The sequence below is a fragment of the Salvia hispanica genome, chromosome 3 (assembly GCF_029641045.1).
Source record: "Salvia hispanica isolate PSC_SH4W2 chromosome 3, Shi_PSC_v1, whole genome shotgun sequence".
Taxonomy (NCBI): domain Eukaryota; kingdom Viridiplantae; phylum Streptophyta; class Magnoliopsida; order Lamiales; family Lamiaceae; genus Salvia; species Salvia hispanica.
Genome location: NC_142694.1, coordinates 7,917,104 through 7,943,065, shown reverse-complemented (window position 1 = coordinate 7,943,065; position 25,962 = coordinate 7,917,104). Strand labels below are relative to the sequence as shown.

General features: G+C 37.7%; 6 protein-coding genes across 12 annotated transcripts; 3 read left to right on the top strand and 3 right to left on the bottom strand.

The window, feature by feature from the left end:
* The first annotated feature begins 83 nt into the window (after nt 1-83).
* Nucleotides 84-5,693, top strand: LOC125215505 (uncharacterized). Of its 5 annotated transcripts, none has more exons than XR_016136909.1 (15): nt 84-404; nt 1,107-1,223; nt 1,663-1,722; nt 2,046-2,147; nt 2,355-2,438; nt 2,575-2,693; nt 2,838-2,939; nt 3,423-3,539; nt 4,084-4,149; nt 4,400-4,466; nt 4,826-4,879; nt 4,962-5,049; nt 5,159-5,221; nt 5,307-5,342; nt 5,431-5,533. XR_016136909.1 is itself a non-coding variant. In XM_048116934.2 (15 exons), exons 1-15 carry the CDS (start codon nt 390-392, stop codon nt 5,548-5,550), a joined length of 1,215 nt encoding a protein of 404 aa, XP_047972891.1. In that variant the 5' UTR covers nt 85-389; the 3' UTR covers nt 5,551-5,693. The 5 variants fall into 5 exon arrangements, 3 of the variants coding, with proteins under 3 accessions (XP_047972893.1, XP_047972891.1, XP_047972895.1); XM_048116934.2 differs by having other exon boundaries at nt 85-404; nt 4,962-5,054; nt 5,431-5,693; XM_048116938.2 differs by lacking the exon at nt 84-404 and adding an exon at nt 441-1,008 and having other exon boundaries at nt 4,962-5,054; nt 5,431-5,693.
* A 24-nt stretch (nt 5,694-5,717) lies between these two features.
* On the bottom strand, nt 5,718-6,569 carry LOC125209149 (serine/threonine-protein kinase BLUS1-like). Its single transcript, XM_048108757.1, has one exon. The coding sequence runs from the start codon at nt 6,567-6,569 to the stop codon at nt 5,718-5,720; it is 852 nt and encodes a 283-aa protein (XP_047964714.1).
* A 130-nt stretch (nt 6,570-6,699) lies between these two features.
* On the top strand, nt 6,700-8,111 carry LOC125209148 (serine/threonine-protein kinase BLUS1-like). Its single transcript, XM_048108756.2, has 2 exons — nt 6,700-7,024; nt 7,157-8,111. Exons 1-2 carry the CDS (start codon nt 6,735-6,737, stop codon nt 8,109-8,111), a joined length of 1,245 nt encoding a protein of 414 aa, XP_047964713.1. The 5' UTR covers nt 6,700-6,734.
* A 396-nt stretch (nt 8,112-8,507) lies between these two features.
* LOC125210994 (Core-2/I-branching beta-1,6-N-acetylglucosaminyltransferase family protein) lies at nt 8,508-11,514 on the bottom strand. The gene is made up of 3 exons (XM_048110662.2): nt 11,066-11,514; nt 10,076-10,797; nt 8,508-9,313 (listed from the first exon to the last, which is right to left on the bottom strand). Exons 2-3 carry the CDS (start codon nt 10,649-10,651, stop codon nt 8,672-8,674), a joined length of 1,218 nt encoding a protein of 405 aa, XP_047966619.1. The 5' UTR covers nt 10,652-10,797; nt 11,066-11,514; the 3' UTR covers nt 8,508-8,671.
* Nucleotides 11,515-11,740: 226 nt separating this feature from the next.
* Nucleotides 11,741-20,148, top strand: LOC125214608 (DExH-box ATP-dependent RNA helicase DExH9-like). The gene is made up of 14 exons (XM_089067995.1): nt 11,741-12,174; nt 12,387-12,587; nt 12,673-12,891; nt 13,879-14,214; nt 14,563-14,667; nt 14,774-14,884; nt 15,392-15,642; nt 16,279-16,402; nt 16,481-16,763; nt 16,836-16,990; nt 17,336-17,485; nt 17,586-17,818; nt 18,605-18,873; nt 19,363-20,148. Exons 1-14 carry the CDS (start codon nt 11,911-11,913, stop codon nt 19,635-19,637), a joined length of 2,976 nt encoding a protein of 991 aa, XP_088924121.1. The 5' UTR covers nt 11,741-11,910; the 3' UTR covers nt 19,638-20,148.
* A 454-nt stretch (nt 20,149-20,602) lies between these two features.
* LOC125214609 (uncharacterized) lies at nt 20,603-25,527 on the bottom strand. Of its 3 annotated transcripts, XR_016136910.1 has the most exons (10): nt 25,316-25,527; nt 24,582-24,650; nt 24,131-24,142; nt 23,879-24,001; nt 23,001-23,083; nt 22,800-22,875; nt 22,312-22,497; nt 21,809-21,937; nt 21,156-21,401; nt 20,830-20,926 (listed from the first exon to the last, which is right to left on the bottom strand). XR_016136910.1 is itself a non-coding variant. In XM_089067997.1 (9 exons), the coding sequence occupies exons 1-9, from the start codon at nt 25,385-25,387 to the stop codon at nt 20,762-20,764; spliced, it is 915 nt and encodes a 304-aa protein (XP_088924123.1). In that variant the 5' UTR covers nt 25,388-25,526; the 3' UTR covers nt 20,603-20,761. The 3 variants fall into 3 exon arrangements, 2 of the variants coding, with proteins under 2 accessions (XP_088924123.1, XP_047971660.1); XM_089067997.1 differs by lacking the exon at nt 21,156-21,401 and having other exon boundaries at nt 20,603-20,926; nt 25,316-25,526; XM_048115703.2 differs by lacking the exons at nt 21,156-21,401; nt 24,131-24,142 and having other exon boundaries at nt 20,603-20,926; nt 25,316-25,525.
* Nucleotides 25,528-25,962: the final 435 nt, after the last annotated feature.

Genomic DNA, 25,962 nt, shown 5'->3' with positions numbered 1-25,962 from the left:
CTAAATCGGACACACGTCGCGGCACGTGCAGACGTCAAGCCCCCAAGCAAAATTAAAAAACGTCACTTTCCACACCACCTTTGATCCAAAGCGGTTCTCTTCAAACTTATGCATACTATACTATACTATACTCTACTCGAATCGCCTGTGCGTTCGCTCAAATTAAAGTTCAAATCATACTCAAATTAAGGAGTTTTGCTCGCGGCGCGGCAAAGGAATTAAACAAGATACCTTTTTTTGCCTTGCTTCTGTTGCCTTTCTCTTTATTCCTTTCTTTTTCCGAAGGAAATCTTCAGTTCAAAAGTCCTAAGAAAAGGGGGGAGCAAAAGGCCTTTTCTGCCTCTTTATCTTCTTCAGCAATACCAGCGAATTTTTGATTGTGATGCGACATGAAGTCTTCCTGTGTATCATCTCTCTCTTTCTCTCTCCACAAATACTACAATCTTTTTTGTTATATTTGAGAAATTTGTTTGAATTTGTGCTGTACAAGAACCCAAGAAGATAGCTTCCCCCCCTTTTTTTGTGTAACTTATTTGAAAAAGTTTTCTGAAATTTGAGTTGAAACAGTAAATCTGTAATTTATTAGGTGAAGCAGCTATCTTGTTTTCTTTTGTAGGTTTGTCTCATTGCCTGATAACCACGGCAGTGTTGTCCGAAATTAAATGTGATTTACATTAACATTCACTATTTGTTTCTTTTCCACTACTATTTTTTCTGTTTCATTCAGGTGTTTCTCTTAAATTGGATAGCTAATTTATACATTTGCATATACAAATGGACTAGTCATTAATAAGCATTTGAAAATTCATCTTGACCATCATCAATCGTCTACATGGCTATTTAATGCTATTCAATGCTAAGAGAATACTAGTAGTATTGTGCATATCCCATATTTTAACAAAGAAAATGTTGTTGTATTGTTGTATTTTCCTGATGGTCGTCTTAGTTGGTTAGGCGTTTTCCCTCCTACTATTAGGTTGGGGTTTCGAGTCACCTAGTGTGCGTGAGGTGTGTATGAATTGTATTTTCCCACAATCTTTAGTTCAATCACAGGTTTGGGAATATTGCCAGTTTTCACACTGACTTGGGATTTTTATTGCTCTCAGATACTTCCCTTATCAGATCCTAAAAGCAGATGGCTAAGCAGCCTTATCATAAGCATCTCTTTGGTTTGTGGTGTTTACTTGGTTAGAAGTGCATGGCTGAGGAAAGATTTCATCAAGGTATACTAAAGAACCTTCATAGCTTCATAAGCCAAAAGTAGTTGGTATTTTAGACTGTGTTTCAAGATGTTGTAGATAGTGTAGTTTTGGTGTTTTGAGTTTAGTTATTAGTACTGGCGTTAAAATTTAGTCAACAAAACGGGCATTAATTAAAAATGTTACGAGAAAGAGCACAAGTTTCAATCAGATTACACTTTGGCAATACTTTAGTTTCTGTGCCAGCCTTATTGGGCTGTAGTTCTATTTGGTTCTGGCCAGTCGGGTGGGATTATTGACATCCCTCATCCAAGTTCTAGTATTGCATTTTTTAAACCAATGTGGTGCATACTTAAGCTGTATCTAAGTAACCTTGCTTATTAAGTAATCAATGATTCCCAATTGTTTCAATATCGTGCTTTTTACTTCAAAATTTTGCTAATATAGTATATGATCAATGCAGTTTTCACCTGTATTTGGGCAGAAGACCGTAGATCAAGATACAATTTCTCATGAATGCAAGGTAGATCTTTGTGTGATTGGAGTGTTTATGAAGGCATCTAAACAGCATGCCAATTGCAAATAACAACTTTAGAAAATAGAGTAGAAGCATATGCCTTTTTTGCCTGGTATAGCGAGGTGTATGCTTGCAAGCCCTTTAAGGTGGAAACGAAATTCTAGAGAATAAGAGTAATGAGTTTATGCAATAATATGTATCTATAATGCCACAAAATTTTTTTGATGGACACCACTCATTGAAATTATAATTTTTATGTTTTTTTCCATGTGCTCATTTTCAGTTCCATTCTGAAGAATCGTACCTGACTTTTATTTTCCAACTGTTAGGATAATTGGCGACCCATGGGCACTGAAGCTTTGCCAAAAGGAATTGTTTCAGTTTCGTCAAACTTGGAAATGCATCCGTTGTGGGGACCTGTTTCTGAGCATGTGTGTTGAACTGGCATTACTAATTTTTTTCCTAATATATATAAAATGACAGATACCACTAGATTATTGATAACTGAAGTTACAAATCAATAAGAGAAAGTGATGAACTCTTTGTCGGAAGTATACTTGCATGGTTAATTCTTTTGTTAAATTTCGTTTTGATTTTTTATACAATTTTATTGACTATACATTGTATACTCGTGGCAGAACAAATCACATCAGCCAACAGGTTTGCTGGCCATGGCAGTTGGGATAGATCAAAAGGGAGTAGTAAACCAAATAGTTAAAAAGGTACATATTCTTAAGCTCTTATTAACCCTGATTGAAGTTCATCAACCGTTCACTTCTTTTTCTTTTAATTTCCTTTTATTATTTTATTTTGAGTATTTGACATAGCATTTGCATCTTGTTATTGGGTTTCTTGCAGTTTCTGGAAAATGATTTTGTTGTGATGCTTTTTCATTACGATGGGGTTGTGGAAAAATGGAATGATTTGGAATGGAGTGACAGGGCCATTCATGTCTCTGTTGTAAACCAAACAAAATGGTATTGGTCTTAGTGCTTTTCTTTACCGAGTAACTCTTCAAGTTGATGAAAATGTGTCCATAATGTGTTATGAGTCATTTGATATCCTTTACGTTCTCTTGCAAATAGAGTTAACTCAGGATGTCCTTTGCTTTAATGAAATAGGTGGTTTGCCAAACGGTTCCTACATCCGGATATTGTTGATGATTATGAGTATATATTTCTGTGGGATGAGGACCTCAAACTTGACAATTTTCATCCAGCACGGTATATCCCAAGTTGCATTTTCTTTTTATAATTTGGATAAGAATGAGAAAACATATAAAATATTATAGAGACATTTGTACAAGTGTACAAGGAAAATCTCAAATGAAGCAAGAAAGACAACCTATATAACACACCACTTGGAAGTCTAATAGTTTTCTAAATAAGGTGCAGAATTAAGCTGCATTTGGCAATAAGGGTGTAAAAGTTGATCTTTAGCATGTGTTTTTGATGAAAAATAATATGTTTATGAGAGCTGGATTATGTAGGCATATTTTTCCACATGTGGAATGATGATTAAGTTCTGCAAAGACAACATTTCTGATTGTGATTGATCTCCTAACTTTTTTTTACTGTGCAAAAGAGTGATCTAATTGTTGTACCTGATTTAACAGTTCCATCCCAGATTTACAAAGTAATACAAACAGTTGACGAATGGATCAAATCTTCATATTTAAAATGACATCCTCATTTGTACTTCCACAGGTATCTATCTATAGTCAAGGAAGAAGGTCTCGAAATATCCCAGCCTGCTCTTGATCCTGGTAAATCTGAGGTGCATCATCCGATTACCGTACGCAGACAGAGGTCAAGGTGTCACAGGTTAGATAAAAGAACTCATGTATAAAACTAAAGAATGAAAAGCTTTCCGCACAGTACTCTTCTAATGAAGTAGAGAAAGAGGGGGCATTAGTGCAACTGAACCTTAAATGTTGTTACGATTATATGACAGCCGATGGTCTTAATGATATTTTTAACCATTAACCATAAAATTGCCATGGATGTGGTCATGTATGAAATTGCTAATCTTTTTAGGGGCGTTAACTTTTCATGATTGAGAAGACACATAATTGAGTACTCAGTGCTAGGATTTCTCCAATCCTATCCTTTCAATGGGATATGAATCAAGCAATATTAACTTCACTGATCAAATTCATCTTAGTAAACAATGGATTGACCTTTACTGTCTTTATCTATCTAGGTAAATCCAAATTAGTAAATGGGTTCTAGTATTTGAAGAAGGATGTAACTTTGGTTGTGTACTTTTAGATAAGAAAAAGTGCTCTTGTTTAATGACACTCTTAAGAGCTCCATCTTTCTGCATGAACAGCAGTAATCTAAATTTCTGTATTTGTGTCATGAGTAGGAGATACTATAAGTTTAAAGGTGGTGGAAGGTGTGATGAAAACAGTACAGCTCCCCCGTGTGTTGGGTAAGCTTGAAACACTTATCATTCCTCACATCAAATCACAGGTTCTTTATTTCTATATTCCAATCAGGATTACATATGTGGATGTCGACTTTTGTAGTCTTGGAAGATCATCATTGTTGTCTTGCATCTTGATATTTGCTAGTCAAAATCTTATTTAATATTCTTAGCTTCAAACATACATGTAGCATTAGCTGTTAATGTCTTGGATGAACACTAATGCTGATAGTGTCGATTAATATATACGATGCAGCTGGGTGGAATTGATGGCACCTGTTTTCACGAGAGCGGCCTGGCGTTGTGTTTGGCATTTAATACAGGTATTGAATATTTGCCCTTACCATTTTTCAGTAACCTTGTTAGACTAGTCTATTTAGCTTTTTGGCTTACAGGACACAATGAGTTTTTCTCAAATATCTGACCACTTATATACTTTGTTTATTATGGAATACGAGTTAGGAACCGAGTCTTGGACAAGCTATATTAGTCTTGGCCAAAGAATGCATTTTCTTAGGCTGCTGATGTGCAGAAGAAATTTACCAAGTTTCTGTTCCTTACTCGCATATGATTTTTTACAAATATTTGCTAGTTCATTGTTTGTACGATACTGTTAGTCTGTTGGTCTTAATGCTTTCTAATTGCCCTCATTTCGGAAACTAACCATACCACGTACTTGCAGAATGACTTAATCCATGCTTGGGGCCTGGATAGGCAACTTGGTTATTGTGCGCAGGCGAGTTCTTGACTAGGATGTTACTCCATCTGTTTTCCTACTCACCTCGGTCATATATTGATATTAATGATCTAATCTACAGGGTGATCGGACTGTTAAAGTTGGTGTGGTTGATGAGGAGTATATTGTTCATCTCGGTCTCCCTACTCTTGGTGGCTTTTTGGATAGAAGTAAGGTACGCAAATAACTGCCTCTTCTCAGAGAAAATTTGCTGTGGAACTCACTGCAAACTTAAAAGACTATCGCAAATAACAGTGCCTTTGTTCATTATGAATGCAGGAAAAGGCCGAGTTGGGTGATCAATCTTCTCGTTCTAAGAGTTTGTCAGATTCAGAGTCATTGGTATGAAGTGCAATGCTACTTTTATTAAAGTTGTTACATAAGGAGAGAGTTTGTAACAAGTGATTCCTTGTGCCACAAATTGCAGGAAGGTGATATGTACAAATTTGATAACCGGTCTGCAGTAAGTTTTCTTGACACCATACATCCCCACACACACAACACACATATATAAATGAGAATTCTTGATTATTTGATTGAAACGCGTGCAGGTGCGGCTACGATCCTATATTGAAATGGGTATGTTTAGGGATAGGTGGAATAAAGCTGTTAATGAAGACGAATGCTGGGTCGACCCGTTCAAACAGCCAGCCTGCACAACAAAATGTTAGTTTTGTACAGACCTAGAGTAGAATCATTTTGTGAACATGATTTTAACTTTTTCTCCTTGTTTGGTGAGTTGAAAAGAAGTGGTTTGTTGTTGTCAGTTGTGTTGTAGATATGATAAATAAACTTCATGTGTTTGTGGTTTTGATTCTGAAAGAATGCAAAATCCAAATTACATATAAAAGCCTCGAGTAGCAAGTGGGTGGGAAATTACATCCCAAGTTAGAAGTTGTTTTGCAGTAGGCCTATTTGCAGGTTCCATATTGAAACAACTAGTCACTAGATTGACAAATCCATCACTATATTGCCTGGCCGACAGATTCTCCTTGACACCGAAGTATCCAAGAGGAAACTTCCTGTGAGTTAGGATAGTGGCAACCAAATTATCAAATTCCTCCCTCTTGCTCACATACAAACCAAAATAGATGAGCTCCAAAGCAACCACTCCAACCATCCAAATATCGGACTCGAAGCTCTTGTGAGCCTCGGGTGCAGCAGCTAGATGATATATGGCCGACTCGGGCCACATGGGGCTGAGCTTCTTGCGAGGGTATAGGTGGTAGTTGTAGTAGTCGAAGACGGAGGCAGCATAGCCCACCTTAACATCTCGATTGGCGTCATAGTAGATGTGGGCGGCGCATACCCTCCCGTGGGTGTGGCCTAGCTCGTGAATAGAGGCCAACACGCTGATCAGGCGCTGTAGGATAGCGAGCATTAGTCCCTCCGGCATCATATCGACGTAGTACTTGGCCATGAGCTCGTAAAGTGAGTTCTCCACCTCCGGCATTATGGCGTAGAGATATGGCCCTTCCACGAAATGGTGCTCGCACGGCAGTATATGTGGTTGTTCATTGAGTTGGATGCTCATAGTTATTTCCTGCTCCAGTGTGGCGGTATCGTCGGGATCCAGGTTCCGGTGAAGCCGTTTAACCAGGAAACGTTCACATCCCACCATCCTCTCCGCTCTGCTCACCGTTGCACTGCCGTCCAGGCTACACCCCACTGCTTGCTTTAATACAATCATCTTCCTACAACTACAAAAATGTATATACCACACTACACATATATAAGGTTGGCTGAAGACTAGGTAGGTAGGTTGAGAATAACAAGGATCACCACATATATGTATGCCACCTGGAGTATAAATTTAAAAGTTATAAACAATGCAGTGAATCTAAAATTAATTAAGATGGATGAGGATGATAAGATCACATTAGATCCCAACATCCTTAAACGAGTTCAGTACACACGTTCATCCCTGAAATGTTATTTCTTTGATTGGATTACTCTCGAAGTCTACTGGTGCAAATACTACCAAAACCGATACCCTCCGAGGAAAGAAAATAATAACTCCATACCCGGTCTCCTTATTCACCAAGGAGTGGACGCCTTCCGGCTGATCCGTTCCAAACCAATCACCTCCGCCTACGCCTCCATCCCTGCCTACGTCGCATGGCTCAGGCTCAGCTCCTCAATCTGGTACTACTATTACTTATTTAATCTATTTTTATTCTTTTTATAAAGGGCTGTGGGTTAATAAGATTAAATCACATGATTAAATATGTTTCCTTGGTGAGATGAAATTCAGAAGTTAATAATTCCAATAATTAGGGAGTCGCGGCAGGTGGAGTTCGTGATTAAGTGTGTGAACAGGGAAAAAGACCCTGAGGGCGAGCGACGACTGAAGGCGGATGTGGCGAGATCTCGCATGCTGAGTCGGCGCGATCGTTACTTTGGGCCAACATGCAGCCTGATCGAGTGCGAGCAACACTTCTACCACGACGAAACCTACTACTGCTGCGTCTTACTCTACTACCCGTACGGTGCCTCCTTGAGCAGCATAATGCGGGGGCCCGGGCCCGGGCCCCACGGCTTCCCCAAACCGGACCACATACTCTTCATCCTCTACAAGGCTGTGCAAGCCCTTGACGCGCTCCACCGGCTGGGCCAGGCCCACGGCAGCATCTGCGCGGCCCATATCTACATCACTCGAGGGATCACGCGTCGGGTCAAACTGGGCTTCGCCGCCTCCGTCGTCGATCTGGCCACCGACACAGAGAGCGACTCCGTGTCGCCCTACATGCCCTCGACCTCAGTCTGCAGGTGGGCGGCCGCACCGGAGGCGTACGATGCACATGCACCCACCGTGGAAGGCGATATGTGGCTGCTAGGAATTACTGCCTTGGAATTGGCCTATGGTGGCCTCAGGATTACCAGCAGGAGAGAGCTAGAATCTATTGTGACAAAGATAAATGTGGAGAGGAGGCTCCCCAAGAAGATTAATGAAACCGACACGACTAGTGGAACGCGACATTTTCCTTTGTGCTGCCTCACCCGAGGCCGCGTGTTCCCGGAGCATGTTTCCGCCCAAAAAAGGGTGTTTTCTAAGGGCTTTCTGGATTTGGTGGTGGCTTGTCTGGATTTCCGACCGGAAAAAAGGCCCACATCAGCTCAACTATTATGCCACCACGCCTTCAAAAGGGTCCAATCTTGGCACGTTCTTCCAGAGGGCCCCTTTCCTCATGATGAGTTTTCAAATGCTTCTTCAATGACCCGAATTGGTTGATCATTCTTCATATTCAATCACTCTTTCCCTTAGATTATGCACTTTCAAATGGATGGACTTCATTGGACTTTAACACATGCACGTATCTTTCACTTATTTCATATTAGTACTATTTATACTACACACAACAAAAATGAAAATATACTCATTCCGGTGGCATTTATAGTCTCATTTCGAAAGTGATTTTACAGTCTCTAACAACCCTGTAAAACTTTTCATTTGCTCAAATTTATGTAGTAACACTAAAATCGTTTTTCTTTTGGGTTGACCCACCTAAAAGAATTTGACTACTTTCAAACTTTATAGAAACTTACAAATGAAATGTAAAAGAAATTCGAATAGTACCTTACAAGGGAACCATTGTAGTGGATAAAATTTAAATTGAAGAATATGTGGTGAGGTTTGAATTTTTTTTTAGATAGATAGATGACTGTTTTAGCTAACAAATTTACCAGCCAAGGGTCCTCCTCTTCATGTATTTTACAAATGGCTACAAAAACTATGCAGTTATACAAAATTGTACTAGAATGTAACAAAATCGTAACAAGTATAATCTGACTTCAAAATCCCAATACTTGGGAGGTCAGATTCAGCAAAGGCTCTAAAGAGCTGGGATCAAACTTCCTAGCAAAGAGATGGCAGAGTGACGTATTTCTTGAGTTGTAGGAACACTGTGTAACGTTGTTTCTAAGTGAGTGTATGAATCCTACAGTTATGTTAGCAGCCACGAAGGTTGCCGGATGCGGGCCCATTTGTGACCAGTCCACATATGTTATTGTTCGGTTTGCATTGAGAGCGCCATAAAACTTGCGTAAATAGGTTGGAATATAATGCTCATCTGGGTAGCAAGAAGGTTTGCAGTACTTCTTGAAGAGCAAGTAATACTTGCTGTCTGCGACTACTCTCACTGCCAAATTACGACGAATCTCAAACCATTGAGACCCTTTCCTCCATTCAGCAAGTCTAATATCTGGTTTCATCCAACGGCTGTAGCGGCCACGTCCATATCGAGAAGGGTCATCGTATGACTCCACAAAACTATGTTCAGATCCCATGAGATATGAGTAGATTGTGGAGAAGTTGTAAATGGGGATACAACTCTCAGATATAAGCACAAACCGCTCATTTGAGAAGTCGAGAAGGGCATTGGCTAAGAGCCGTTTCTCTGCATCAACCAGCGACACTGATCCCCATTGAACATGCTGCAATATATTAGGGAAACATATATCATCTATCTACAAGGATAAATACGAAGACAAATGCCGTCTACTAAATCACTGCACAACACCCCAACCCCCCTCAATTAGTTTTGAGAGAGCAAATCAACGATGTGGTTCTGAAGAAGTGGAATAACAGTGCCTTACCCTCAAGAGCAGTGCAAATCCAGATGTTCATTAAAAACAATCTAGGGCCTAGCATAAAGATCACAAATATAATGAAATATTTTCAGCCTGAAGACAATTCCATAAAGAACACCATAAGTTTTAACATTTCAAGGGTTGAAAAATATTATTCCTGGAGATTACCTTTTATAGTAATTCCATGGATCCTTATTTTTTATAATTGACATTAGTCATTTTGAAAGCTAGTGGATTTGATTTTTAGGCCATCTAATAAATCACGGTCTTAAATGAGAGAACAAGGGAGAGGTTCATATCAACATAAGAACTTCTATTCTCATCTATCTGTCATTATAATTCGACCTTCAACACTTGATAGTCAATAATTTTGTATGCCCTTTGAAGCAAAAAGTCATAGGCTATCCTTGTAGATTAAAGCCATCATGCAATATGTCTGGTGAAAAACAGCTATGAACTACGAAACAACTCCTAATTATCCAAATGAAATTAACATGAAAAGAAACATCAGTGAAAACAGAATTTCTTCCCTAAGTACCACCAAGAAATTATTACTACCAAAAACCAAAAAATCAACACAGAGAGGCATCATCTCAGAATTTATACCTGACTAGGGATCTGGCGCCTGTAAAAGACAGATGAGTTGGACACTTGTAGCTCAAATCCAGGAAGAGCATGCACATATATAGAGTATTTTTCCACATCCTGGCCACTAAAGAACCTCTCCCACAATGGCAACATGGGCAACGGCCCACGGGTCAAGAACATGAACGCCACCTTCGGCACTCTCCTGAATGGAAACTCTTCCTTTTGGGGCACTAGTGAGGCCCTCCAAAACAACTCCTTATCTGTCATCTGATGGATCAAATTCCCCTGCCTGAGGAATCTGTCCATGCTCAGGCAATCATCTCTTTCGCCATTTACCAACATCATCTCATTATCATGGCTGCTAAATTGCTCAGTTTCAAAGTAAATACTTTTGAAACTAAACTGATCACCCTCAAAAGTGAAGTACTTACGGAGATGAAAGCTAGAAACTAGTCCTATAACTATACCCAAAACAAAAATAATCAAAGTAGAGATAACTTTTATAAGGCTAATTGATGTTGAATCCGCAACTGATATCGATACAGGAGGAATCAGTCGAGACTCTGATTCTTCTTTCTCCCTATTCCGCACCATCTCTCTATCCCTCTGCCTTTCCCCTACACCACTACAGCATATAGAAGGTCCTCCAAAATGTGAAAAATCAACCTACCACTTGAGAAACCAAGACTGAATCTTTATATTCTGATTTGCTGGGATATTTTCAAGAAGCGTTAATCAGCCTAAAAAAAATTAGAAAACCCCATGAGCAGAAAAGCAATACCCCTCAAATATAACTTTAAACTTTTTTTTGAAATGCTGAATATCAACCTCGCCCATTCGGGAAATCGAAACCGGATCTTAGTCAATCTACAGCAACTATCTAAAAAGGTAAATCGGAAAAACGCCAAAAAAGAGGAGTCGACGAAATAACTAAGGAATAAAATAAAAAAAATAAAAAAAATTGTGCGACAGAAAGCAGAAAGAACAATAGGGCAAAACAGCAATAACCAGAATTGCGTTTCGGTTAGGGATCATCCAGCAGCAGCAACGAGAATTTCGATGATTAGATTTTGTTTCTCTTTTTTTTGCCTGTATTTCGGCGATCACTGAGGGGGATTGATCAGATTTTGAAGGCGGCAATTATAAAGTTCGGGGAAACGGTGGTTTTACTTTTTAGTTTACACCTTCAGATTTAAGTATTTAAGATTATTTAATTTTATAGGGGCAATCCTATAATAAACTATTTATTAAATATTTGTAAATAAATATAAAATATTTTAATTTTCGCAAATGATGCGTCGAAGGACTAGATTGGACAATAATGAGAATATAATCAACATACACGATCTTTAAATTCAAAGTAAAGATCATAGATTCGTAGTCAAATCCACCAACAAACTCAATCATATTTCTTTTGAAATTCTATTACTACTATATTAGTTCTAGATGTAAGCACACCCAAATTCCAATTCTTTTGAATAAAAAAAACCAAAAAAAAATTCCAATTCTAATACTCCTTATGTAGTACAGTAATTATTATTTCTATGAAATAAAATTATACTAATGTAATTGATAAATGTGTAATATAGAGTATACTGTATTTTATTTATATATAAAGGGATTGTAAAAATTTAAATAAAAAACTGGTAAATCGAATTTAAGCGGGCTGCGTCATAACTTAAAAAATAGGCACCACCAATACGTCGTCGTAACCTCGTTTCCTTCTCCAACAGCGGAGGGCAAAACCAACCAATTAAACGATCGCCGCCCGTCGCTGAGAATTTCTCTCGTTCAAACCTATTGGCTTTTTCCGTCGTCGGCGGCTTGGTGGAGGCTTTTTTTGTCGTTTAGTCATGGTTTCAGTCAAGAGAAAGCCGTTGGGAGAAGCGACGGAGGGCTGCGAGACTCCGCCGATGAAGCAGCGGAGAGAGCACGGGAATGGTTTGATAGATGAAGCCGTAACTTGCCTTCACCAAGTATCGTATCCAGAGGGCTACCAGCCGTCCGCTTCGAGTAATCAGCAACGTGAGGCAAAGCCTGCCAAGGAATTCCCCTTTTCTCTTGATCCTTTTCAGCAGGAAGCTATTAAGTGTCTCGAAACTGGCGAATCCGTCATGGTATGTTTGTGTTGGTACTTCACTTTATGATTGGTTGTTTTAGTTTAATTGAAGAGCTTTAAGTAGTTGGAGCTTATTTTGCATAACACTTATCAATAATTTATAAGCTTAGCCAAATGCCCCCTCATATCTATTGTAGAGACAGCATGTTTGTAATTGTCTGAGAGGTGAGTTTTTGATGGGCACAGAATTTGGTTGTGACATGTTTGTAGGTCTCTGCGCATACATCTGCAGGAAAGACAGTTGTGGGCTTGTATGCCATTGCGATGTCGCTGCGCAACAAGCAACGTGTGATATATACATCTCCAATTAAAGCTCTTAGCAACCAGAAATATAGAGAGTTCAAAGAAGAATTTTCGGATGTTGGGTTGATGACAGGTGATGTAACTATTGATCCCAATGCGTCTTGCTTGGTAAGTTTGCTGATAATTACATGTGCCGATATGCTCAATTTTCGATATGTTCTTTCTTTTAGTTTATTTTGGAATGTCGTTTCAGGTTATGACCACTGAGATTTGGCGAAGCATGCAATACAAAGGATCAGAAATTACTAGGGAGGTGGCCTGGATTATTTTTGATGAAGTGCATTACATGAGAGACAGAGAGAGAGGGGTCGTGTGGGAAGAGAGCATTGTTATGGCCCCGAGGAACTCCCGATTTGTGTTTCTCTCTGCTACAGTACCTAACGCAAAGGAGTTTGCTGATTGGGTTGCAAAGGTACTTGACTTGATTCCCCATTTCGCTTGATATTTAATCAATGCTGTTTAAAATGGTTATACATCCTTATGCTTTGCAATATAGTATATGATCATTATCAGGTTAATGTTTAGGCTTATCATGTCATGTTGTGTTTTGTGTCAACCTGTTGAAAATAATAAAACAATAACATGCTAACAACTTAATGCTTAGTACTGTGTGATAACCAGCTAACAATCCTATAATTTTGATAACGACTTGTTAGTGAGTCAGTGAGGCGATAATATGTGGGTTGTTGGGACGGAGGGAGTATATCATTAGAAAACTTTGACTTTAACTATTTTTTGTTAATGTTGTGTTGTGTCGGTGCAAAAAAAACTGCTTGTAGTTGCTATTATGCGTATTGTGTTAGTACGAAATTCTGTATTTATGTGAGGGAAGATGTATGCCTTGTTGTGTTTGTGTCGCGATTCGGGGCTTATTGTGTTAAAGCTGCACCAGCATAGCAGGAAGTGAGAGATGGCTGGGGTAGCTGGGTTATTTAAATGTCTTATTCCTTTTATTATTTTCTGTATTGATGTTTCTATTGTAATTTGTTTTGGGCTCTGATTGAACCCTTGCACGGGCCTAGACCATACTGTTAGGATATCAATATGTTATTGAAGGAGTTGGGTAGGTCTAGGTATATTCTCATAATGAGTTACCAGCAAGTAACTGTGGGCAGACAATAGTCATTCATTTATTCCTGAATGTGTTTTGTTTGTGCAATATGTGTGCTCGTGTCAACATGACACGTGACATGATTGCACAAATTCCTCAAAACTGTAAGAAAGTTATGAGTGAATTTAATGCTTTCCAGTTATATTTGCTTGATGATGAAAGGTTCTTACTTTGGGAATCCTTTGAGAACTTATGCATATGATAGAGATAGCAAAAGACCTTTTTCAACTCTTTGTTTCAAGTTTTTCTCTCTTGCACTGGTGTGCTAATATCATCTTTGTAATGCAGGTGCATCAGCAACCATGTCATATTGTTTACACCGATTATCGACCAACACCCCTTCAGCATTACATCTTCCCTTGTGGAGGTGATGGCCTTTACTTAGTGGTTGATGAAAAGGGTAAGTTTCGTGAGGATAGCTTTCAGAAAGCTCTAAATGCTCTGATTCCGACCAGTGAAGACAGAAAGAAAGAAAATGGAAAAGTTCCGAAAGGTGTACTTGTTGGTAAATCTGGTGAAGATAGTGATATATTTAAGATGGTGAAAATGATCATTTTGCGACAGTATGATCCTGTCATATGTTTCAGTTTTAGCAAAAGAGAATGTGAATTTCTTGCTATGCAGGTACCATTCGTTCTTTACACCTTTTAAGAGCGACTGTTATCCTTTATAATTTCATGAATTGCATATTTCTCTTAAATGTGCGATTGTAAATTCTGGTCATTTTATTATAAATAGCTGAAACCTAGCAAATCCCGACTTAGATTAAGCCTGGAATTTGGAGTCCTTACTGTTTAGAGTGCTATGTTTCTTGTAAGACTGCCAACTCTTTTATCTCAGCATTTAGAAGTATCATGCTAAAGCACCATTTTTTTGTGATTGTGTCTAGCCTGTAGACAAGTGCTGTAAAGATACTCATAGTTATTATTTGGGTTTTTCTACTTAGTAGATAACATATTCTTTTCCGAACAGATGGCGAAAATGGATCTAAGTGACGACAATGAGAAAGTAAACATTGAAACTATCTTCTGGAGTGCTATGGATATGCTGTCTGATGATGATACGAAGCTTCCACAGGTTAGAGTATTTCATATCACATCCAATATATCATGTAGTAGCTATTATCATGAACATACTTCTTACCATGTTCTTATCCATGTCTATGTATGTCAACCAACCCTAGGTTTCAAATATGCTGCCCCTGTTGAAACGAGGCATAGGTGTACATCACTCTGGTTTGCTTCCCATACTGAAGGAAGTCATTGAAATATTGTTCCAGGAAGGATTTATCAAGGTCAGTGTGCACGAGGAGTTGATGAAACCTCATATTACTCATTTGTCTTGCTTCACTGCTCTGTCACGCTTAAGCCTGCCCTAATATTCGCTCAAGTTTGTATTTTATTGGGTTTGGAAGTGAAAAGGAATTCTTAGCTCAATAAGTTATTTAATGCAGAATTTTATTGTGGTATAGTGACCTACCTTCTATATATTGCATACTTCCTGTTACCTATATAGTTTCCACTGGTTTGGTGCTATAATATCTATACGGAGTCATATGTATGTTATAAAGGTGCACTATTCTAGTTATGGCTAGGAGGTGTTGATAACCTTAGATCACTTTGGACTTTTGTGTCATCTAATGGTGAAGGCACCTGCACGGCTGCACCCTGCCCTTTTACCATGTCATTTCTCTTCCTCTTATTGTGTGTATTGCGACAATAATTTGAACTGGAGCTGTATGTTCTTTTTCTGTCATCATCTCATGCATTTCTCTGATAAGGCTTTTCTACATTTTGTCTAGTGCTTGTTTGCCACAGAGACCTTTAGCATAGGGCTAAACATGCCCGCTAAAACTGTCGTCTTTACTAATGTTCGAAAATTTGACGGAGATAAGTTCAGATGGATATCCAGTGGGGAGTACATACAAATGAGTGGCCGAGCTGGTCGCCGAGGAATTGATGATCGGGGGATTTGTATCCTTATGGTTGATGAGAAACTAGAGCCTTCAACAGTGAAATTTATGTTGAAAGGAAGTGCAGATTCTTTGAACAGGTGATTTGGCAGAATTGTTATCCAGTGTCATAGTAAAAAGCAAGACCGCATAGTTGTAGTATTGCTCGAAAAAGCTTCATTTTCAACCAGCTTCTTAAGGTTCTTTGTCGCATATTAGCATAAATCTCTTTCGAGAAACTGTTAAAATTTACCTGTCTCAAGTTCTCCCAGGCATGCTAATTGTCTATGAATTCTTGTAGTTAGGGATAATTCATGCTTATGTTTATAAATTAAAAACATCGATGTACACCGATCACCCATACTGAGTTATTCTCCTGCAGTCCTGCCCAGTCTGAACATATTAGCTGCATCTTTAGGGTGCTTAACCACAGTTTAATAAGTATGGATCCATGTTATAAATGTGGATTTAGACAGGGCTGTAAATTAATGGCTTAAGACAAATTTGTTCTTTTGTATAGATGGATACAGTTTAGTTATTGTTTCGCCAAATTCAGATTGATTTGGAATTTAGAATGTTTTTACAGCGTGTGAAAAAGATGGAAGTATAGACTCGTATCCACTACATCTGGATACTAATTAGTTGCTTCAATATTCATCACTGCAAATAATTGTTATGGAGAAAGACTTATAGATCTGATTGCATATATATGATGGCTTGCTTATCTTAATATCCAGTGCGTTTCACTTGAGCTACAATATGCTTTTAAATCAAATACGAGCTGCAGATGCAGACCCTGAGAATTTGCTTCGAAATTCTTTCTATCAGTTTCAGGCAGATCGTGCCATTCCTGATCTTGAGGTCAGTTGGTATATATGCTCTTTTGAAATGAGTCTCATATATGAGATTAACTATAAGCATATAATTTGAACTTTGCAGAAACAAGCAAAGATCCTTGAAGCAGAGAGGGATTCTATTATAATAGAGGAAGAAGATAGCGTGGAAAATTATTACTCCCTTATAAAACAATACAAAACTCTGAAAAAGGAAATCCGTGATACAGTTTTTTCTCCAAAAAATTGTTTGCCTTTTCTACAGCCCGGAAGACTTGTTTCTATACAATGCACAAAGAGTGATGAGGATTCACCATCATTCTCTATGCAGGATGAGGTCACATGGGGAGTCATAATAAATTTTGAGAGGGTTAAAGTTGCCTCTGAAGGTGAGATGGGTTTTAAGTCATTTGTGAACTTTCTATGTGTATTTATTCACTAGCCTTAATCTTTTGACTCAGATGATGCAAACAAGAAGCCTGAAGAGGCAAGCTATACAGTGGATATTCTCACGAGGTGCAGAGTGCATAAGGATGAAATTGCTAAAAAAACAATTAGAATTGTTCCCTTAAAAGAGCCTGGAGAGCCTGCTGTCATTTCAATCCCTATTTCACAGGTAAAATCTTTTCCATGATAACTTGTGGTGGGATTTGTTTCGACATTATGTGATGTGCTTTATTTTGGCATTTACGTTCTTCCTGATGCTGCTGAACTTAAACAAAGGGTGGTGCTACAGTGGAATTAGATCAGTTAACTTGTTGTGTCCTGGCTATGAAATAATCTGCATATTCCATGGCACTCCAATGTGCAGCTTGACTTTGAGCATTCGTAGCTTATGCTGTTAAAGATCGAGTACAATATTTTTTTAGTTTTCTTCTAGTTGTTATAATTGCTGTTGTTTTTTTCATGTAATTTGCTCTTATCCTTGTGATGACATTCCTTGTGATGTCATTTTGAGCAGATTGATAGCTTAAGTAGTGTCCGGCTAATAATACCAAAGGATCTTCTCCCATTAGAAGCTCGAGAAAATACTTTGAAGAAAGTGTCTGAAGTTTTGGTAAGATTTGCAAAAGAAGGTGTACCTATTCTAGACCCTGAAGATGACATGAAGGCAAGTTAGAATTCAGTTTTCCATTGTGGTCATGATACTCAAGTATTTTATAGGTTTTTAATTTATATTAACCTGGTTGAATAACGGTCTAAAACTCCAGGTTCAAAGCAGCTCTTACAGGAAGGCGACAAGGCGGATAGAAGCACTTGAGAATCTTTTTGAGAAGCACAAAGTTGCAAGGTCTCCTCTGATTGAACAGAAGCTCAAAGTCCTGCACACGAAGAAGGAACTTACTGCAAAAATTAGATCTCTTAAGAAAGCAATGAAGTCTTCATCAGTGTTGGCATTCAAAGATGAATTAAAAGCAAGGAAAAGGACTCTTAGGAGACTGGGGTAAGACTTTTTTCTGGTCAAATATGAGTAAACCCTAAAACCCTGCTATTTTCACCTTCATTGAAGGTCAGCCTAAGCAAGAATATATCATTTGTTGTTTTCAGCAAGATATTTATTATTCTTATAGACTATTATATTGCCGTGCTGGCTAAAATACTTATTTTTCAATATAGAATGTCTTCATGAGCATTTCCTAGAAATATTGTCATTCCTCTCTATCTACCTCTGTTAAATTGTTTCTCTGGAAACTGGCTTCAAAATTTATTTGTCTAATCATTGTATCCATTTGAGAACACGACAGCTTGAGAGTTTGTATTAGATAACCATAATAATGATGGAAGGACAATACATTTGATCTTCAAGAGAATTTCACTAAGATACAGTTGTTTTACCGTGAAATAGTTTCATTAATATGCCTATTGCACATTGCTTTTCTCTATACTGTTCAATGTCATTTTATGGGGAAAAAGTTGGAGCCACATGTTGCACTTCTTTTTACGCTCCTTGTGCATAATCTGAATTCTATAAGGTTGCATTTGAATGTAAAGTTTGTTTAGGATTGAAAATCAACCACTCTCATTTGAACTATTTCCGACTTATTTATGTGGGCGGGTTTGAATTTCACTAACCGGGTGGAGCTAAGATCCATTGCCAATTCCTTTGTTGAAGAATTTTTATATGCCATGGCTACTCTTGATTCTTTCTTAGTGATCATTTCTTCATCTACCAGTATTGCTGTGTATAATTATTATCAGTGTTAATTCTAAACATCTTTAAAATATACAGATATATTACAAGTGATGATGTTGTTGAGCTGAAGGGAAAAGTTGCTTGTGAAATCAGCAGTGCAGAAGAGTTGACATTGACAGAACTCATGTTTAATGGGGTTCTAAAGGATATAAGAGTGGAGGAGATGATATCTCTTCTGTCATGTTTTGTTTGGCAAGAAAAACTACAGGAAGCCCAAAAGCCTCGTGATGAGCTTGAGTTGCTTTTTACACAACTACAGGAAACAGCACGTAAGGTGGCTAAGGTTCAGCTTGAGTGCAAGGTACCTGTTCACCTTATTCTTAGTGCTCCTCGTGATTGATTCAAATATTGGTCTCTCTGGATGCTTTTAATGTCAATCTTTCTTTCGTTGCTTGCTTATAGTTGTTCTTAAACAGGATGGAGACTATAATTTATGTTAAAAATATAGTCTGTGACAATGTCCAGTGTCCACAAGGAATAGAATTTTGATAGGAGTAGTCTTTATCAAAATTGCTGTTTAGTAGGTGACACGGAGTTAAACTCCGTATGCATAATCTCTAGATGCTAGGTCAATTTTTTCTAACAATAGCTTTACATTTTGAGGGCCTCTAATATTGAGTGAAATAGTGGAAACATAATTTCAGTTTTATGCTGATATACACACCTTTTTTCGAGTCATCCATACATATATATTTTGTTATCTGCTTATAGCTTCGGTGGTTTCTGTCATTGTTCAAAGTTAACTAAGACTATTTCCACCTGTGTCATTTCAAAATTCTATTTACCCCAGGTACAGATAGATATTGAGAATTTCGTGAGCTCTTTCAGACCAGATATCATGGAGGCTGTCTATGCTTGGGCTAGAGGATCTAAATTCTACGAAATTATGGAGATGACACCTGTTTTTGAGGGCAGCTTGATCCGAGCAATCAGGAGACTGGAAGAACTCCTCCAGCAGCTGATACAAGCTGCAAAATCAATCGGTGAGAAAGATCTTGAAGTTAAATTCGAGGAAGCTGTCACCAAGATCAAGAGAGATATTGTCTTTGCTGCATCATTGTACCTATAGACTATAGACGACTTGGAGAATTTTTTTTGCCAGCATCCATAGGTAGACAGATGGCTCCAGTGTGTTAAAGGTCATGTGAGCAAGAGAAAGAATGGTAGTTCCTCAGCTCCGGACTGTATATCTACACCAGGAAAATGCTTTATCTGATGGACCTAGTCCTTCCTCAAAACGATATAGGTTCTGTGGAGAATCTTGATTATAAGCATTGAGGACAACGACGTGAGTTCTGCATTCAAGAGGGAAGGTGCTATGAGAGAGTATGCAAAAGGAAGAGAGAGTTTAACTTAACTGCTTGCTGCAAAGTTGGGAAGAAAACTGTTGATATAAAAGAGAAGCAAGTTATTCTTGGTTTCCCTGTAGGTGTAAGAGTAGCTGCTCCCCGTTTCATGGATTATAAGTAGTTTTATTATTTTTGTTTACCTTTTCTTTACATCTTCTGTTGCCAGTTTCGTGATTGTGAAACGCTGTTAGAACAGGAAATCAGTTATGTGAATGACCAATTTTGATGCTATGTTTCCCCATTGTGCGTATTCGCATGCACTGATTATATGAAAAAAAGAAAAGATTAAAGATGAATTTGAAACGGCATGGATTTTAATGCGTAATTAGTAAAGTAAGAGAGATAGAAATATAAATATATTAGAGAATTGTAACTGGAGAATAAGATTCACCTCATTAAAGAGAAAAAGGTTTCTTTAAATAGAATGTCTATTTTTTAAGCACGAATCATTCACAAAGGTAAGTTTTTGTCTTTTGGCATGAGGTATCTTATTGTGAAGTTATGGTCTGTCATATTGCAAGGTTACAATACGCCCCACAGAGAATTCAAATTTGAGGATTCATTTTCTTGGTAATTTTCACTGTCTACTACTCAGTGTAGATCAAGCTTCCATAAATTATGTGGGATCACGATAGTTTAGGCCAAGTGTGCCTTTCATTGGATGCAACAGATGAGGTACGAACTATTTGATCACAAGTTAATGCCATCTATAGAAAGTTCGAAACCATTTCAATCACGAACCAACATGGTCATATATGGCTCTGCTAGTGCAACCACAATTTGCACAGAAAACTCAGTTATCATAAAAATTACACAACAGAGAGAGAGCCCTAACTGGTTTACATTACTCATCTGCACTTTCCATATTTGCTCCTTTGAGATGTAAATGTTTTTCTCTTTTCTGAAACTCCGTCAAACCCTTCCCGCTTCCAGTCACTCCAACTTTCCCAAATGGATCATCAGGAGACTTGAATATGCTCTCGCGCTTTCGGCCGGAGAAGAAACCAACCTTTAAGATAAAGCCAAATTTCAATATAGTACATGAAAAAAGAGAGCCTTTTACTTGTTGAAAAGACACGACACGACACGAGAAAAATGTTTGTCTTGTAGATTGCAAAGAAGCCTCAAGCATTAGTAATACTTGGTCACTAAATTCCCCTGAGTATGGCTTGGAGTGTAGAAAGCAAACAAAAGACGTAAATGACAGGAAGAAGAAAGAAATAACAGAAATGAGATACATGCAGCTAGTAGGACAGTACAGATCTTCCAAGCATCAACGTAACGTCTAAACTCCTACTGCATTAGCCATCCAGTCACATGCTGATGTATCATAGAATGCATGTTTGGTGTAGCGCAAGTAGGATATCAAATTTCATTTCAACCATTGATGTAAACCCCACAACTATGATTGTAAGCTTTTTGAGGGAAACCAAAAGGTAAAAATAGTGGAAGACATGATATTACAGCACAAGTGGTGAACAATCCTGCAGGCAACCGAACATGAGGAAAAAAGACTTGATTAATTTTTAGTTCTCGTCAGTAAAAAAGAAGAGGATATGACAAGTGTGCAATTAAAGCAAGGTGGTTGAAGATTCTAGATTCCACATACAGTTCATAGCAAAGAATAGCATTGGATGCACTTGTAGGTTATGAGTTATGCACTTAGCACATTGAGACACGAGGAGAAAAGCAAGAAAAGAAAAATACAAACACATATACCAGCATTGTGCACACAACAGAATGTGTGTGTGGGTGTGTGTGAGTAGCGCATAAAAGGTGGATCATGCTCTCTTAAAAAACACACAAAATGGGGGGTTGCTTACAGCAGTATATGACTCAACAAAAAGATGTGTGGAACACAAATACAAGCAGGCAGCAAACGTGAACACACCTTTTTAGCTTTGCCTTTCGTGGTCTGGAATTGCTGCCAGGCATTCTGCCTCTTGTTTTGTGTAACTTCTTTTTCTTCCATACGCATTTTGGACTTGAATGCATGTATCTTTTTACGCTTTGTAGCTTTCTGTGTAAAATAAATTTTAAAAAAATGTAAAAGAACACAGAATGGTATCCTCAAACCCCATCTTTTTTAATTTATTACACAGAATGGCATCCTCAAACCCCATCATGGGTCCTATCCTCAACCCCGATGGAGGGCATAGAGGGGGTTCCAGGATGCAATTAAACATCAGTAATCAGGTACGAATATTTTAAGATTAGGGGATGAGGCCAGTGCTCTGGAATGACCAATACCCTTCCCAATCTTAGCTCATCTAGTGGAAAATAAAATCAAACATCCCTTCATATAACAGTTGGATTAAACTTAGTTGACAACTAAGTATATGAGCACTAATTCAATCATAATCACTATAAAATGAGCAGTAAATCCAAACATACCACATCTTCAGGATCATTACGATCAATTTGAAGTTTTGCAGGAACAGTCCAGGCCTCGAAGTCCTTGCTAGCAGATTGGGCAATCTTCCGTTTTAGGGCTTCTTTTGTAGCAACAGCAATCTTTTCAGCTTCCAGCAAAGGGTCTGCAGTGCCTTCTTGGATAGATCTGACGTTATCGGGATCCACCTGGAATCACCAACCCCTTCTAAATGTAATCTCAAAAATCACATTACAATATGATGCTACATAAGGTTAGGCAGAGCCTTCATACAATTCATGGGATTGAGGGTTTGCGTGATGAATAAACCAGATTAGTAGGTCAGATAGTAGACCAGGTTGTAAAAACAGTTTTTAAGTTTAACAAGTTCTATAGGGTCCTTTCCTGTTTCTGCTATGTCACAGGGTTAAATATTACTAGTAATTTTTTTTGTTTTCATTGACCGTTTGATGTTAGAAAAAAGCACCATGCAAGAAGGAAGATAAATTACCTCTTCCTTGTTACCCCATCCATCATAGGTGACATAATACCCATTTGGAGTATGAGAGTCAATGGTTGCATCATACCTGAACATTCGATCTAAATCAGCCACATACAAGAGGGAGAAGAGATAAAGAAACTGAAGGATAGAGACATCTTTACTAACTAATAGACACACAACCCAACAAAAACATATATTCACTATAAATACCACTCTCCATCTTCGCTCCAGACAGCTTGGACTTTGGTTCCAAGTGGAAATTTATTACCATCAATAGCAGTAGTTCTTGGTTTCTGCATGGGATTACCAATAAAAGTAGTCAGATCAGCATGAGTGGCAGTGAAGCCCAGAACTGGGATTTGTTTAGAAATTAGTTCGATTTAAAACTTTGAATATGTGAGTAGTTAAAGATTTCGGTACAGAAGAGAGGGGGACATCAGATAATATATATATATATATAGTTCATACGTCCCACAAAATAGTGCACGCTACAACAATAGGTTGTGACACTAAGTTTTAATAAATATTAGATGGAATGTATTGTGAGTGGAAAAAGGACCCACTTTATTAGTTAGAGTGTGTTGCGGCTTATGAGTGGAGAAATGGAGGGCCATGCATGGTAAATTTGTAGATAAATGAAGTTTGCATGGTGAAAAAATAAGTACATTGGGTCCCTTTTTTTACATGAAGAATCAAAACATGTTTTTACCAACATTATTTGCAACTATGCAGTTTAGTTGAATTAGTAGAGATAACTCTATTTTGGGTACGTATAAAAGAATAGATAATAAGTAGGGACATGGCTTGGAGGACTACTATAAATCTATTCAATCCTGGAACTTAGTTCCAAAAATAAAGAACATGGGATCGATGCTCAGATATTACCCCAACCACTTATCCGAGATGAGTCCAAATCCCAATGTAAATTACCCAATATTTCCAAGCTAGAGTACCACTATTACACAAATTGAATACCAACTTACCAAGATGTAATGTGTCTTACAACTTACAAGAATATAAGGTCGTTATTCATTGTTAGCTCAAAATCTAAAGACTCGTCAAAAAAATCAAGTCAGAAAAGGACTAACATCAAAGGTGATCCCAGAAAGTTGCAGATCAGGAGATGCTTCTCCACTAGTCCCATTAACAAGTTCAGAACTACCATCATTTTGTTTAGCAGTTGTCAGAAGCTCCTCTGTCAATGCAATCACCTTCAGCCACAAATAAACCCAAATTATAATCTTCCAATTATCATAATATAATTAGTGAAAAGACGAAAACATGAACTTCAATCCAGAGTGACAGCCAAAATTCACGAGACAGAGCAAGCCGGCCATCACCACATAGCACACCTGCAATGGAATCAAGACAGAAGTGATGGGCATCTTGACAAAGTCCTAGTGTCTTCTTTCTAAAACCCCGACACTTCTGCACACCATGTATGCTTATTTCTTTTAACAAGATAAGATATTCTCACCTTGACAAACCACAAGGGAAAAAACATCTTTCATCTGTCAGAGGTGGTTTCTTGAAACTGCTTGTTCGAGCAATAGTAATATTTGAGAGAGGGAGAGATTGAAATTAAACTATAGAGAAAGTAATGACCTTCTAACCTATTATACAACAATGGTCGGTGTTCTTAAACATCTCTAACAACTAGCAACTATGATGATATATGTAATGTTAAGCAGAAAGAATAGGAGGATCCCATACTTAGAACTATCAACTGTGGGATCCACCAGTAACGATGAGAGGAAGGAAGTTTGCAAAAACAAAAAAAATGAAAATCACCTCCGCAAGTTCTTTCTCCATGTCCAAAAATTCAGAATTCTTCGGATCATCTTTCAACAGTTTGCGTACCTTGAATCATATTAAGACACAAATACAGTTGACATAAATACCAAATTTGGAATACTGAAGCAAATGAGTAATATTCAATTTTAAGAGAAACCAAAAATCCAAAAATTAAAAATAGTAGCAGGGAATGATAAAACTGTACATTGGCCAGGCATACCCCTTCAATAAGAACAAGATAGTGAATAAGTGAACACCACATCTCACTCTTATACTGAAGTATTTGATTCCAAGAGCAATATCCCATTAAATTTGGTTATAAAATATACAAAGATCATATTTAGACTTCACTGCCACAAAGTAGAGTGAATAGCATCAGAATGAGAAGTTTGAAGTTGTCAACACACATCACAAATTCAGAAGCCTAACTTAAAGAGGCAAAGTTTAAACTTTAAAGCCTATTTCCTTCCCATACTCGGTAAATATTAGGATATCAAAGCAGCTAAACACCTCTAGTTAGGTTTGAAGACTAAGGAGAACCTCCAATCTTCGCTGTCAACAATCAACACTAAAATGCGTCGAACAAGAAACAATTCACACTAAAAAAGACCAAAATCCATAGCAAAACAGCCAAAAAAGAAGTCTTTGAATCGCTGCGAGAGTAATCTACACAAACAAAATCAATTCCCGCACGAAAACGGAAAAGGAAAAGGAAAAGGAAAAGGAAGCACCTGTTGAAGTTGCTCTTCGTAAGTAGAAAGGTTGGCAGCCAATTCTTCGATATTCACCTCTTCGTCTTCCATCTTTTTCTCTACAAATTCTACTCAAATTATTCAAACTGGATCGAATCAAACCCCAATTTTGCTAAGGAAGAGGATATTAATGAATTCTAATCGAATATAAGAAAAATAATTTGAAACCCTCGTCTAGGAATGGATATATAGGCCGACGTCTGCAGAATACATTTTATATGGTTTATAATATTATTACCAAAATTAAATATCACATAATGCCCCATTGCTTATTTAGTTCATTCAAGCATGATTAAAAATATTTTTTATACGGAATACAAGTGTTATAACTCATTTATCTAGTATTATATTAATAAAATATAATACACATATATATATTAAATATAAAATGAAAGATTAATTTTTTGTAAAATTATAGTATATTATAAAAACTATCTATATGAATTAATTGTCAAAGATCGGATCAACACTACTTGGATAGCAGGCTGATCGGATCATAATTTTATTAGACAATAAATTTCCAATACCAACTCTTTAAATTTAATGAGTTGTTCGGTAATTCGATTGTGATTTTATCAAATATTAAATTTGATATCCTAACTCTTTAAATTTAATGAGTTATTCGG